Genomic DNA, 14,896 nt, shown 5'->3' on the forward strand with positions numbered 1-14,896 from the left:
AGTCAATGGGCTGCTTTTGTTCTGTGGCCTCACTGGTGTTCACAAGGCTTCTCAGATAAATCCCAAGAGAAGATCCCTGCCCTAAACCAGCCTGCTGTCTGCATTAGAGATAACAATAGGGGATAAACATAAAAGGAAAATCAAAGGATTAAAATCAGTGGATGTTAATAACCTGAACATATTCAAAGATCTGGGCTGAAAAAAGGGAGACAACAAACCGGGAGTGGAAGTCAAAGGCCCTAATCAGTGGGAGTTACAAAAAATTGAGCCATCTGTTCCAGCTGAAAACAAGAGCACTCTGCTTTTGTGAGAAGTATTTTCCTTCTTCTACTCAAACTTTAAAATGCTGAGTAAAATTTCTACAATTGGTTTAAATGGATTTAGGTGGCTAAAAAAGGGAAATTAGGGAAATTTAGAATGTCATCTTTAAATGCAACCAATTTTTCTCTTCTCACTTCTAAATCTAAAGGAAAGTTAAGCCACGTTGAGAGTTTTTCATGACATGGCAGGAGTGGTATCTGACTTTGGGCTGAGGTTTCCACAGGAAAGCAAGAGCAGAGGTAGGAGTGAACTCTTGGTTCCATGGAAGTACTGGTATGACCTCAGTGATTTCACAGGAGAAAGGGTCCCCCCTTGGCAAAAGGCAATTTTCTGGTAAATATATTACAGCTATAGCGCCAGTGCCCCAGGACACGGCCGGGTTAAGCCACCTCCTCCTTTTCCACACAGCACCCCCTACTTCAGTAGGTATCTGGGTCAGGGTACAGGAGGAAGCCCATGAAGGTGGAATCATTGAGGTTGTCAGCATAGACCCCATTCTTGTCCCCATTCCCATACACCTGGAGCCAGACCTCATCCCCGGAGCTGAGGTGCAGCAGGACGGAGCCGCTGGCTTGGTCCACGTTGTTGTTCTGGAACTGGTCATAGGTGAAGATGACGGCCTTGTCCTTCCTGTAGAGGCTGACCTTGACGTCTGACAGGTACACAGTGAGGTGGTAGGAGAAGAAGTAGGTGCCAGGCACGTTGCAGAGGAACTTGCCCGTGCTGGGGTCATAGTGGCCCTGCTCGTTGTAGAAGATCTTGCTGAAGCGGATGGGGACATTGGGGGCCGGGCTGCGCTCCGTCAGCCCCACGCTGAAGGCAGAGCGCTGCACAAAGGCATCTTTGCCATTCTGCCCTGGGGTTCCAGGAATTCCAGGAGATCCAGGGGGTCCGGGAAAGCCCCGGCTTCCTACTGGGCCCGGTTCACCTTTGGGACCTGCCGGACCTGCGGGACAGAGTGGGGCTGGGAGCTGTGCTTGCACTGCGATGGAAGGTGCTGCTGAAGTGCAGAGGGGGCTGTGGTGTGAGCCCTGCTCAGCACGGAGCTGAGGAAGGGCTCAGGGATCCCAAGAGCCCCCAGGGGCTGAGGCAGCGAGTGGAAACCCTGGTCACCCCCCACCCTGGCTGTGTGCTGAGCTGCTGAGAGTAGCACATCAGAAAAAACATCACTAACTGAGGGAAAAAAACTCCACACCAAACTCTTTGACTTGGGTTATGGAATCTCCACCCCAGGAGATAATCAAAACCCATCTGGATAAAGATCAGGCATGGACCCACCAGACATGAAACCTGTTGGGACAGGGACTGGGGCTCAAGCAATGACATACCACCTGCTCTTCACCAACCTTCATCTCCTTTATCTCCCTTGAGTCCATCTCTTCCATCCTTCCCATCCCGGCCGGGGGCACCGTTGTGGCCAGGGTAGCCGGGTGCTCCTCCCATCCAGTTGGCACATGGCATTTTGGGGTCAGGCTGGGGGGTCTCCTGGGCAGCCACCCCTGTGGAGTGGGGGGCCAGCAGCAGCAGCAACGAGCACAGCAGGAACCCTGCCAGGCTCCTCATCGTTGGTTCCTGATGTGGACAACTGCTTTGTTAACTTTAAAAGTTAATAGAGAAAAAAAGTGAACACTCTTCCCACCCTCCCCCAAATAACAGAGAGGCACAGAAGACTAAATTTCAGTCAGTCCATCTGAAGGAAAGCAGTTTGTGCTGCTGGTGTGAGCTCCATGAGCCAAGCTGGGCCCGTGGGGCACAGCCAGAGCAGAGAGGAGCGAAGACCAGCTACCCCCTCAGCCCTCTCAGGCTCTGTGCAAGGCACAGATGTTTCAGGACCCAGCACAGCAGATGCCAGGGTATCTGTGGCAGATCTCCTTGCAAAGCTCTGCTCAATTAGCCACAAAAAGCCCTGGCTCCTGCCTGGGTGAGTGAGCAGCTGATGGGAGGCACGAGGCTGGCAGAGTTGTCTCAAACCCTCCACAGCCTCGAGGCCAGGCAGAGGTGAGTTCTCACTGCACGTACACCCTGCTCACCTGGATCTATCTAACACGAACAGAAACTACAGCCAGGCTTCCCAGCTGCCCTGAGCCACAATATGAAATTATGATACTGGAGTTTTTTTCCATCTGAATTGTTTTTTGATTACGGGAAGACAAATTGTGCAGTGTTTAGGCACTGTAGGATTGCATTTCTCTTTAACCTGGCTGCTTTGCTGGTCAGAGCAATTAATGCAGCTGCCCAAAACCAGGTTGGTGGTGACACCCTGTGACGGTGGTCACAAGGGTTTTCAATTGAGGGAAGAGGTGAGAACGTTGACTCTATGTTCAGAAGGCTTGATTTATTATTTTATGATATATAAATCCGACGCATCCATCAGTAGTCCCGTCCCGTTCGTGTCTGCATATAAACTGCCGGCGCATATACTACATTATAACTATACTACAAAGAAAAAGCACGAGAGCTTTTCAGAAGCTCGCTAAGCTAAGAATAGAATAGAAAGAATGATAACAAAGCTACTCTCTTGGACTCTCTCCGAGAGACCTCAGTTCTGGATTGGCCATTATGTCTAAACATCTAAGCTGGGCCAATCCAGACGAACTTGTTGCATTCCACAGCAGCAGATAACTTATTGTTTACATTTGTTTCTGAGGCTACAGCTTCTCAGAAAGAAAAAATCTTAAAGAAAAGATTTTAGTGAAAAAGATGTCTGCGACAACACCCTGCAGCCAGCCTGGCTTTGTCCTATGCTCCCAGCCCCTGGTGGGCTTTGAGTCAGGCTTTTAGAACACAAGATATTTTAAAATTATCATTGTTGTGTGATACTGCTCCCCGGGCAGGGTTTATACTCTGGAACAGTAAAGGTATCCTGTTAGGAGCATTGTAAGTGGCATAATAGGCAATAAAAAGTGAGCAACAGCATGGCAATTAGAGTCCCTTAGCTCTGTAATTTTCAAGAAAAATAATATTTTGGAGCAATTTCTTTGCAGGGTTGCTTTTCCTAGGCAAGCTATTCAAATGTCGCATTTTAAATAATGTCTTATTAGCTCTGGTGTAATCGCTTCAAAGGAAGCTGAAGAAATGTGCTGGTTTTAGCTGGGGCAGAGTTAATTTTCTTTGTCCATGTGTTGTGTTTTGGATTTGTGCTGAACACAGAGCTGATACCACAGGGGTGTTTTTGTTATTGCTGAGCACGGCTTGCACAGCACCAAGGCTTTTTCTGCTCCTCATGCCACCAGTGAGGAGCCTGGGGTGCACAGGGAGTTGGGAGGGGACACAGCCAGGACAACTGAGCCCAGCTGACCCGTGGGATATTCCAAACCATGCTCAGCTCTAAAGCAGGGGTAAGGCTGGCCCCAGGCTGCTCCTCGGGGGCTGGCCAGTTATCAGTCAGTTGGTACTGAGCATCTGTCTTCATTTGCATCACTTGTCTTTCTCTCTTTGTTATTTTCCTTTCCATTACAATTTCTTATTGTTATTGTTGCTATTTTATTTCAATTTCTATGTTGTTCTCATCTCTCCCCATGAGTGTTCTCACTTTTACAAGTGCAATTCTCTCTCTCCCATTCTGCTGTAGCAGGGGTGAGCGAGTGGCTCTGTGGGGCTCGGTTGCAAGCTGGGGTTAAACCACAACAGTAACAAAGAGGTTGCCATGATTTCAGTTATTCTTGCAAAAAAAGTATTTCTATTGAGGATATTGAAGGGGCTTTGAAAAAAAACCAAAATTAAAAGCTCTCTTTAATGGCTTTGGTGGGCAGTGCCTAACACCTAAAATCAGGAAACTCCCAAATCTGTGCCCACCCAGCCAGGCTCCAGCAGCCACCCAGCACTCTGAGATGGCAGTGCTCTGCCTTAGGGGCCGTTTTGGGGCTGAGGGTGCTGTGTGGTCTAGTGGGCACAGCCTGAGTCCCTTAGGCAGTGTTCCTGTGTCCCTGCACTTTGGGGAGAGAAACGTCCCTTTGCAGCAAGGGAGGCAGTGATTGTCCAGGGACCAGCATGGAGCAGTGAACCTGATGTCTGTAAATCCTGAAAGTGGCTTGGCTTGCTAAGCAGGGTGTGCACAGTGATCACACCTTGCCATGCCCCCATGTCACACCTTGTCATGCCCCCTTGTCCCCCCTGCCTGGGTCCCCTCCAGCTCATGCACTACCCCTCCAAAACCAGCACAGGCTGTCTGGGGACACCTAACTGTGTTAAAACATGGTGGTGATCCATAGAAACGTGGCTCAAAATTTGTTTCTTGAGCTGTGTTTTAGTGATTTTGTTGGGGTTAGTTCTGCTTTCTGGTGCCCTGCCTAGAAGTCAAATATCATCCCAATTTTAGTGGTGTGCCCCACAGCCAGGTCTTGTACTGGTGCAAAACAACCCCTCCTGTAAGGCCACCAGCAGTGCAGGTGTGAGGAGCCAAAGCAGGGCTGCAGAAGCTTTTCTGGGGGCTGCCTGGCCAGTCTGCTCAGAGCCATGCCCTCCCCAGCATCAGTGCACACATCATACACTCAGTGCTCTCCTTGCTCAGGAGAAAAGTGCTGTGATATGCAAGGAAAGAACATCTTCAATCCCCACAGTTTAACTCAAGCACAGGTGATTTCTGTGCTTGAGAAGCCAAGCATTTCTCTGGCATAAGTATGTCTTACAAAGGGAAAGTTTTAAGCTGTGTCTACCAGATCTGAGCTTAAGCTCTGGTTTAGAAGTGACATCCCTTTACTTGGTGTTTCCCATTTCCTTTTGGTCTTCCATCTGACGCTTAGCATCAGTTTAACATGAAATAATATGCTATATTTGAATGTCAGTCATACCTTTTGGACAAGAAATAGATGAACAAGAAATAGATGAGCTCTGTGCTGCTGGTGGCTTTCAGGGATTGCCTTGGCAGCTGCTGTATCAAAGGCACATATCTGTTACATGAAGCTTATTCATTTACCAGCAGAAACCATGGTAGCATCTGTGAGACCAATGCCATTCCTAAGGGCTACAGAATGTTTCAGAATTTAAATTTCAGATTGCACTATATAAAAATTATATATTTTAAGTCCCCACATCTTTCTGCACAAAACTGACTGAAAAATCCATCTGTTTTCCCACTGGAGCATTTCCCTCAAAGGGTATTAACCAGGGCTTTGGCTTATGTCAAAGGTTTTTCTTTTTGTAATTCTCACAGTATAGTTTTTGCTCATGTTCCAGAGGGCTCACACCTTAAATGTGGGTGGTGCAGGTTTCTGGTGAGGAACTGGTGCCACTCAGGGAGATTTGGACAAACCCAATCTTCCCTGGAGTCTTTGAGGAAAGAGGTGAATCAAAAGGTGCCAGTGCAATATTTACTGTTACAGCCATGCAGTTTCTCACTGTTCTTCCTGACTACTTTTGATTTAGGAGTTCTGTTCTCTAAATAGTGTTTCCAAAAAGGGGAGTATGAATCTAATGGAGATCAGCTATTCTTGGTTTAAAATCATGTCTGGCTATTATGAGAATAACTCTGAGAAAGAAAACTTTTTGCAAACAGAAAAGTCCGTCCAATTCAGCCCAAAAGAAGAGAAACTCCTGAACTTAGTAAGGAGGGGAGGAAAAAAAATCATGCTTACCAGCTGCTCTGAGTCCTGGTTGGCTTGCTGCAGTCTGTTTAGAGAGTGAAGTCTGGCTATTGCATCGCTATCCTGAGGGCACAGGGAGCTGTCAGCTCAGACACTGCAGCTCCCTTTGCTATTGCGCATGCTGACCTAAAACTTGGGTTTTCCCATTAATTTTTCCTGGACATAACTTAAGTTTTGGAACAGATATAAAATCCACTGGGATAGCTTGGGAAGATGGCCTTACAGGGAAAAGATGGCTTTGGGAATTGGACAGGAACTGGAAGAGCAGTGGTTTGCTGGAGAGCCTGCTCAGCCAGGGCTGTGCCTGCTGCTCTCTGCAAATTGGGAAATGCTTTAGTGGCTGCTGGAGAAAGTGTGTCCAACTCACAGCTCACATGTGGGGCTTTCAGTGTGCTAGGAAATGAATTACTGTGGAATAAGTTTGGGCTTCTCCTTTTAACTGCAAGAACCATTCCTGGAGGCTGGAGGCTGCTGTCACACCAAAGAAGGGCAAAGCTGCCCCAGGGGGAGGGCAGCACTGGGGGAAAGTTCCTTTTTAAGGCACCTAAGCTTGTGCCAGCACTATTGTAAATGACTGGAGTAATTCCAGCCCTAGGATGGATTTCCACCTATCAAGCTTTTTGGCTTTAGGTCAAAACCAAATCTCTTTCTCTCCTTCCCAAAGCAGAGGTGGAACCTTAGCTGGCAGAGGCATTCCTCTGCAGCTGCTCTGGGGCAGTTCAAAGTTAGCTAGGTGGAACCTTGGCAAAACTGAGTTCCCAAAATCATACCAGGAAAAAATTGTGTGGTGTTGCAACTGGGCGTGGGGAACTGGTGTGCTTGTGAGAGGGGAAACTCATCTGAGTGAATGCCAGTACTGGCATGGCAGCATTCTGAATTCCTGAGTTGTTTTCAAGACCTGGCTATTGGGAGGGACTAAAAAGATGTATAAATGAGCACATAAATAACTTTTTATACGTAGAGCTGGAAGTCAGCAAGAGTGAATTTTTAAGCCTGAGGAGAAGGTGCAGAAAGGAGGAGCCACAGGACAACTGCCTGCCTTGCTCTGGTCAAGCCCTTAGTCCAGCATTTGAAGAAAATTTGTAGTTTTTGTTGGATTATGGGTTTTGCATGCAATGTTGAGACTCAAAACAACCTCTCATGCAACCCCAGTAAAATACCACAGTAGTCTAGTTGGATGTGTTTTGTTATAAATGTGATTATCTAGGGCCATGTGCATTTGTGTGCATGCAATGCCAATGTTTCTGTTGAAGTCTCCTGAGCAATGAATGGAGGAGCAGGACCTTGGAACTGAAATTGGACCTGCTTTTGCTGTGGAGTGAGATGTTTTCAGCTGCCCCTGCCCCAGGTAGGAGAAAGACAAGGCTGCTTCCCCTGTGAGCTTTTGGCTTGAACCCCAAAATGTATGACTGGGATATTTGTTAGGCTGCCAGGAGCTGAGGATTGGACCTGAGGTGTTTAACAGGTAGTGCTGCAATTACCTCATGGTCTTTCAATTCAGTTGTCAGGGAAATACCACAGTGATAAATTTTTTAGTGGTCCATCAAACATCTTCCCAAACATCCCTGCCTCCCAGAAGAGAGGTAGAAGTTTATCTCTGGGGGTACAACCAGCTGATACAATCCCTGGCACACTTGCTTGCAGTTATGTTGTGTCACACAGTTGGTTTGCAGGTTGGTGCTGGCTCCTGTTCCTGCTGCAGAGGGAGATCTTGTACAATCCAGAAAGCTGCTTCTGGCTTTGTGATAGGAGAGCAAATCAAATGCCTTTGGCTCTGCCTGGTGACAAGCAAAACCTGGCACCAAACGTGGGCTGTGCTGGCAGTGCCCACAGCTGCAGTGCTCAGGGACAGCAGTCTCGATGGACTGGGGGGTGTTTTGGCACAGACAAAGCTGCTGCTCACAAGTCCTGCAATGCCTTCTCTGCTTTGCTCTGTGGCCACCAGCCCTCCTGTGTGGGACCTGCTGCCAGTACCTAACTTGGCTACAGGCCTTGTGCTGAGCCTGGATGTTTCCTCTCTTGGACCTGATGCAAGCCAGCCAATATGAAAAACCCAAAACTGACTTGATGGATTGTGGCTTGCATCTTTCAGTAAGAATTAAATATAAGCACAAGGTTATATTTAGCCATCTATAAACACGAATAAAATAGAGCAGAGGCTCATTATCAGCTGTGCTCTGTCAGATCCCTGTAGCTGCCTTGGTCACAGGGAGGCTGGGACAGCTGCCTCACAGGGACGTTGGTGACAGTCCAGGCCCTGTTGGCAGGGTCTGTGCCATGGGGCTGGGCCAGGAGCCCTCAGCTGCCCAGCACTGTCCTGTCCCAGCAGGATCAAACCAGCACCACGGTGGAGCCCAGTTCCATGGGAACCCTCGTCCCCCTGGCTGTCCCTCCCTGAGGCTGCTCTTCCTGTCCAGAGCCGGGCTCCTCTGCTGGGATCTGTGTGAGCCCTGTGCTCCCACTCACTGTCCCCTGGGGTGCCAGGTCATCCCCTTGTCTTCCCTCTGGCCCTGGATACCGCATGTCCCAGAAACAACACGTTCCCCACTTTGCTAAAAATGGCCCAAACTGTTGATGCTGTCTGGCAGGCTGCTCCTGCTATTCTGGTGCTGTCTGGAGAGACCACGGCCTCTGTGCCAGGGTGCACATCTCCATGCCAAGGGCAATGCTGTCTCCAGCCCAGGGCACCACAGGCAGCCTGGACCAGGCCCACTGCTGTGGCCAGCCAGACCCTGTGCCCCTTCCTGCTGTGAAAAATACCAATCACATGGTTTTAAAACTTTAAAAATGTAATAGTAATAGAATGGTTATAAAAATAGTAATATAATTAGAGTAATAATAATAATTTGGACAATTTGGGTTAGGACAATATGAGACAATAAAAACAAAGAGTTACGGATGTCCGTGTACCTTTTCTGGGCAGCATAAGCCTGAGAGGGGACCCACATTAACAGAGGATTAACCCTTAAAAGCAACAGCCTCTTGCATATTCATACACCTCATACATGATGCATAAATTCCATTCAAACACAGGATTCTGTCTGGGCAGTGTCAGCTTCTTCCTCTGAATCCTGACAGCATCTTCAGGGCTCAGCAAGGCAGGAAGAAGTTCATTTCTTCTGATAATGGAGCAATAAATTCTTTTTCTCTGAAAGATTTAGGTGTCCTGCGGCTGCTGTCTCGCTGTGAGTCATTTCTTTTAAAAAAGTATCTTATTTATAACATCTTACATAGCATAGTTTCTATTTTAACATTTTGTTATAACCTAAAACTATATTTAACACACTACTTAAGAAAATTAATACAGCATAACTTTCTAACATAACACATATAATATTCATTTTAATATTTGCGGAAAGCCAATCGTAAAATATGCATTTTTCACACTGGCACCGCCTCATGGGCACCTGCCCTGGGGCAGGACAGCAGCGAGGGCTGAGGGGGCGGCTCCTCAGAGAAAGCAGTAAAATGGCCGGTGCTGCCATCCCCAAACCGCGATTCCCCGCGGTCCCAGGCACCTCCCTGTCCCTGTACAGCCTTGCACTTCCCTCTAGTGGCTGATTGTTAATGGAGCTCTCCCTGTGCCCGGCCCGAGGCTGGCAGCCCTGTCCTGCGTGCCCTCAGGGCCTGCTCAGCCCGGCTCCTGGTGGGTGCACCCGGGCCCTTCATGTCCCCAGCAGTGCCGGCAGGGAGGCACAAGGGCCATGGCCATGCCGTGTGGCACAGCCTTTCCTCTCACACCTCACAGGGTTGTTTGTAGTTCCCATCAATTACAAACTCACAGCCCTGATGCTCCCCTGGGTTTTCCTCCATGAGCGAGGGGAGGTGGCGCAGGTCCAGGGATGGGCAGGGCTGGCAGCAGTGCCCAAGGCCAGGTTTGCTCCCATCAATTACAAACTCACGGCCCTGATGCTCCCCTGGGTTTTCCTCCATGAGGGAGGGGAGGTGGCACAGGTCCAGGGACGGGCAGGGCTGGCAGCAGTGCCCAAGGCCAGGGAGCAGGCAGGGGACAGTGGCTGTCTGTGGCCATGGGCAGTGCAGGGCGGCTCCTCACCCAAGGCCATGGCTGTGATGGGAGGTGGGGGACGGGAGGCCTCTGAGAGTCAGGATCCACAGGGGACATGGCTCCTTCCCATCGCACTTTGTTGTGCATTGTGCAGGGCCAGCGGAGCAGTTTTTGGCCACAAGGGATTTTCCATTCACTGGGGGATGGATCCCCAGCCCCAGCCCAGCCTCTGCTGGGCATTAGCTGACTCCCTGCCTGTTGCAGGTGAGGGATGTGCCATGTGCCATGGGGTGGCTTTGGCACTGGCCTGCTGGGGCCTGGGGCTCTTCTCCCAGTGCTGGACTCTCCTGGACTGTCATCCAGGGATGCTGAGCCACCACTTGGGGCCGGGAACAAGGGGACACAAGGGGTGGGCTGGGGGACCGTGGCCCTGGCTGAGAACATGGCACCCACTGCCACACTCTGCCCTTGCTCGGGGCCAGCCTGCCCAGCGCTGGGGCTCCTCCTTCCCCGGCCCATTTCACACAGACAAACGGGCTCTTTTCCTCCCTCTGATGGGCAGCTCGGACAGAGCAGCTCCCTGCCAGCCTTGAGCAACAGCACGTTTCTCTTCTTGGCCATTGCAAACAAACTTCCCTGGCCTCAGGGGAGCCCAGCTTGGCTCCTAAAGAGCCGAGGGATCTTGGCACAGCAGGAGTTCTCATGCCGAAGGGACATTGAGACGTTTTGTCCATGAAGCAGAGCCCTGTGAATACTGCCCAGAGCTCCTTTTATTGAGTCACAGCTGTTCCCAGGGCTCGTTTTGCACTCTGAGTTCAGGGTGCTGCTTTGGCCTCCCCGGGCTGGCCAGGGCAGCCAGGGGATTCTGCATGATGGCATCCAGCTCCCCTCTGCTCCACTGAGCCAGGCACTGGCTGCTTTCACAGAATCACAGAAACACAGAATCACAGAACCACAGAATAATGAGGTTGGAAGAGACCTCTAAGATCATCCAGTCCAACCTGTGCCCCAACACCTCAACCAGACTACAGCACCAACTGCCATGTCCAGTCTTTTTTTAAACACATCCAGAGATGGTGATTCTACCACCTCCCTGGGAAGAGCATTCCAGTGCTTTATTATTTTCAGCACAGCCCGGGCTCCTCTGGGGCTCCCTCTGGGCTGGAAGGAGCTGTGCAGGGAGCAGAATGAGCTCAGTGCTGTGGTGTGTGGGTCACCCCTGTGAGTGCCTCCCCTCCGAACGTCCCCAGCTTTCACTCCCTGCTGGGATGGCATCTTCCACCAGGCACCTGAGAGCGCACTGCAGCCTGGCTGAGCTGTTAATGAGCGACTTAATGAGGTTGCCACTTGCCCGTTCAAATGAGCAGCTTGTCGGAACTCAGTACATCCCTCTGGGTGTCCAGAGATGCCCAGGACCCCGCCGCGGGGCTCGGAGACCCTGGCACGGCCCAGAACACCTGGGGATTTGATTTTGACCCCTGGAGCAAGTTGCCAGCTTTGGATGAGGACATGAAAGTCACACAGGTTTGAATGGTGTAATAACAAAATGATCACAGGTGAAAATGTAGATTTTAGGATTTTTGGTATGGGGATTATGGGGACAAGATGGAGGAATCTGGGCGTGTCCAGCCTTTCTCCTTCTTGTTCTCCATTTTCTGCAGTGATGCTGGCACTTTGGAATTGGTTTAGAGTAGAGGTGCACTGTCTAACACAGGTGATAGGTATTGGGAATTAAGTGTAAATATGTTATAGGTAGTTTGTAGTATAAAAGGACAACACCACCCTGGGGGCGGTCAGAGTGCCTGTGGCTGCCCTGCTGAGCGGATCTCCTCTGGGCAGAAAGAAAATTCTATAGATAAGAATTAATAAACAACCTCAAGACCGAAAAGTGAAGAGTCCAGACTCGTTCTTCAGCTGTGCGGGCCGAAGCAGAGACACCCTGCACATCTCGGGGCAGCAATTATCAACAGCAACACGAGAGCAGCTCAGCGCAGGCAGGGACAGCAGCTCCCCACGCAGCCCCCCGCAGCCTCAGCGGCACCGCATTCTTACAGAGCCCAGGAACTGTTTATTATGAGTGCGTTTCTGAGTCACTGAGGCAAAGAAAAGCGCATTTCCTTCGCCCAGAGGAGCGATCCGAGCCAGCCCCTCCGCCGCTCGGACAATAGGTGGAGCTCCCCGCCCTGGCTCCGCACGCCCGGCCGGGGATGCCCGAGCGGGGATGCCCCCAAAGAGCCCCCGAGCTCGGGGACAGCCCCAGGACCCTTGGGGGCAGCCAGGCTCTCTCTCTGCCGGTGGGTGGGCAGGAGGGGGTGAGGGAGCCGTGACCACAGCCGGCTGGAAACAAAGTGGAAGAGGAGAATTGGAGTTTTCTGGAGCTTTGTAACATTTGGTGGAGGCAATCCCAGCACAATTTCCACGGTCTTCCCAGCCTACATCACACTTCTGTCCTTTTTAAAGACGTGTCTGCTCCCAGTCCCCTATTTTTCTTCGCTTTTGGCTGCTGAGGGACAGAAATGCCATGTCCCATGGTGGTGACAAGGGGATATGATGGACATGTCCACTGGACATGTCTCTTCTTTCAGGCTCCGTAGCTGCTGCTCTCAGTCTGGGGTGGCTCAGTGTTGCTGGGGTGTCCGGGGGGACTGCACAAACCAGAAGAGTGTGTTTGCTCTGGGTCTGATGGCAGAGGGAGCACGTGGATCCCCAAAACCCCAAGTGGTTTGGCAGAACCTCAGGGGGAGTTGGTGGCTCCATGCTGGGGCCCAGTTCAGGCAGCAAGGAGCCCTGGCAGGCTGGAACTCCTGGTTCTGGGGTATCAGGGTGTCCCCAGCCCTCCACACACAGCAGCCAGATGGGATTAGGATTCCTTACAAGGGGATTTTCCTTTTCTCTCTCTGTTCCTTTCCCCCAGACATGGCACAGGGAGGGGACAGGGAGCAGGCAGGGCACAGGGCACAGCCAGGGAGCAGGCAGGGCTCCTCATGGCTCCACAAACCACAGCCCTCACCCGCAGTGTTTGGAAGCCCTGCCTGGGGCCAGCCCTGTGCCCTCCATGCCCGTGGTCAGCCCAGCACAGGGGTGGAAGTCAGGTGCCCACGGGGGACATGGCTCCTTCCCATCACACTTTGCTGTGCATTGTGCAAGGAGTTTTTGGCCACAAGGGATTTTCCATTCACTGGGGGATGGATCCCCAGCCCCAGCCCAGCCTCTGCTGGGCATTAGCTGACTCCCTGCCTGTTGCAGGTGAGGGATGTGCCGTGTGCCATGGGGTGGCTTTGGCACTGGCCTGCTGGGGCCTGGGGCTCTTCTCCCAGTGCTGGACTCCCCTGGACTGTCATCCAGCTGCCAGTGAGACTGAGGCACTGTGTTCTCACATCAGCCCCTGCCTGCCTTCCAGAGGGTCTGTGCTCAAATTCAATAACGTCTGAAAACACCACTGAGGTGCTAAGGGATAGCAGTTTGCCTGTTTCTCTCATCTACAATATCTATTCACTTAGAAATGAGGATGTGATTAATTAAAGGCATTAGGAATCTTACGTTGTCTATAAAGTGGAATTTCATTGCTCAATCTCAGTGATGCATGTTTCTATAGAAAGAAACTATACATCTATCCAAAAATTATTTCCCTGTGTTTTTAGTTTGGACAAAATCATCCCAAAAGTGGTCTTAGGGAAGTCACAGAGAGTGACACATCTGTGGCACTTTTGATAGGGCATTTCTTTGTGCTTTCCAGGAGGTGTTTGTGTTTACTGTAGGACTAATAAAGGCTTATAGTCTCTTCAATAATTCATTTTTATAAGCACTTGTTCTCCTGACTTGAGCAGACAAAGCCACACTGTCACTGGTTTTAGCAGTAAATTGTGGGGCTTTTTCTGCAGTCAAATGACTTTGCCTCCACTTTGCCTCTCTTCCACATGAAAAACAATGGTGGCTCACTCAGCCATCCCATTTTATATATTTCTGGCTTTGGAAGGCACCTTTCTTTGGAAAGGCAGTCTGGCAGCTCAGGTGGCAGCTGGCTGACCCAGCAGCCTTGTGGCTGCAGCACCTTGCCTTGTGGCTGCCAGGAGTGAGCTGGACAAGCAGATCTGGCAGCTTGGAGCAGACTGGGGGCCTCAGCACCCTGTCCCAGCAGATGTGAGGAGCTGCAGGAGCTCTGGAGGACTGACAGCACACACTCAGGCTGTGGTGCTGTCTGTGGCAGGCTGTGGTCAGCAGCCTAGAGAGAGCTTGCTCCTTCATGCTTGCAGCTTGGCCTGGGCAGAGCTATGACCTGATGTTTTGAAAATCCTTTACAAACACACACATAAAACTGGTATGTGCCAGTGCCCCTGAGCTGGAGCTCAGTCGTGACTGGATGCCAGGGACCCTTTGTTCTGGGCACACAGCAGCCATGAGACCCTTCCTGCTGCTCCCCTGGGCTGGAGGCAGCTTCCATGCTCACATGGCAGTCCTGGGGGACCTGTGTGGGAACCCAGAACATCCCTCTGGCTGTCCAGGATGGCCAGGACCCCTGCCAGGGGGCTCAGAGACCCTGGCACAGAGCCCACAACACCTGTGGGTTTGATTGTGACCCGTGGAGCAAATTACCAACCTTATATGAAGATCAGTAAGCCACAACAGTTTAGGTAGAATAATAGTGAAGTTATCACGGGGTGAAAAAGTAGATTTTGGGGTTTTTGGTATGGGGATTCAGGAGACAAGATGGAGGGAACTGGATGTGTCCAGCCTTTCTCCTTCTTCTTCTTGGCCTCCATCTTCTGCTGTGATGTTGGCACTTACAAATTGGTTTGGAGTAGAAGCTCACTGTCTAACACAGGTGATAGGTATTGGAAAGTAATTGTAAACATTGTACATTGTAGTTTTTAGTATAAAGACAAAACACCACCCTGGGGGCAGGCAGAGTGCCTGGAACTGTCCTGCTGGATGGACCTGGGCAGGGCAGGAGAAAAATTTTTATAGATAAGATCCAATAAACAACCTT

The 14,896-nt window shown here is 50.6% G+C and overlaps 1 protein-coding gene across 1 annotated transcript; it reads right to left on the reverse strand.

Moving 5' to 3' along the window:
• Positions 1-740: 740 nt before the first annotated feature.
• On the reverse strand, positions 741-6,202 carry ADIPOQ (adiponectin, C1Q and collagen domain containing). The gene is made up of 3 exons (XM_030954620.1): positions 5,895-6,202; positions 1,668-1,893; positions 741-1,267 (listed from the first exon to the last, which is right to left on the reverse strand). Exons 2-3 carry the CDS (start codon positions 1,882-1,884, stop codon positions 741-743), a joined length of 744 nt encoding a protein of 247 aa, XP_030810480.1. The 5' UTR covers positions 1,885-1,893; positions 5,895-6,202.
• Between the last annotated feature and the right edge of the window lie 8,694 nt (positions 6,203-14,896).

The sequence above is a fragment of the Camarhynchus parvulus genome, chromosome 9, assembly GCF_901933205.1.
Source record: "Camarhynchus parvulus chromosome 9, STF_HiC, whole genome shotgun sequence".
Taxonomy (NCBI): domain Eukaryota; kingdom Metazoa; phylum Chordata; class Aves; order Passeriformes; family Thraupidae; genus Camarhynchus; species Camarhynchus parvulus.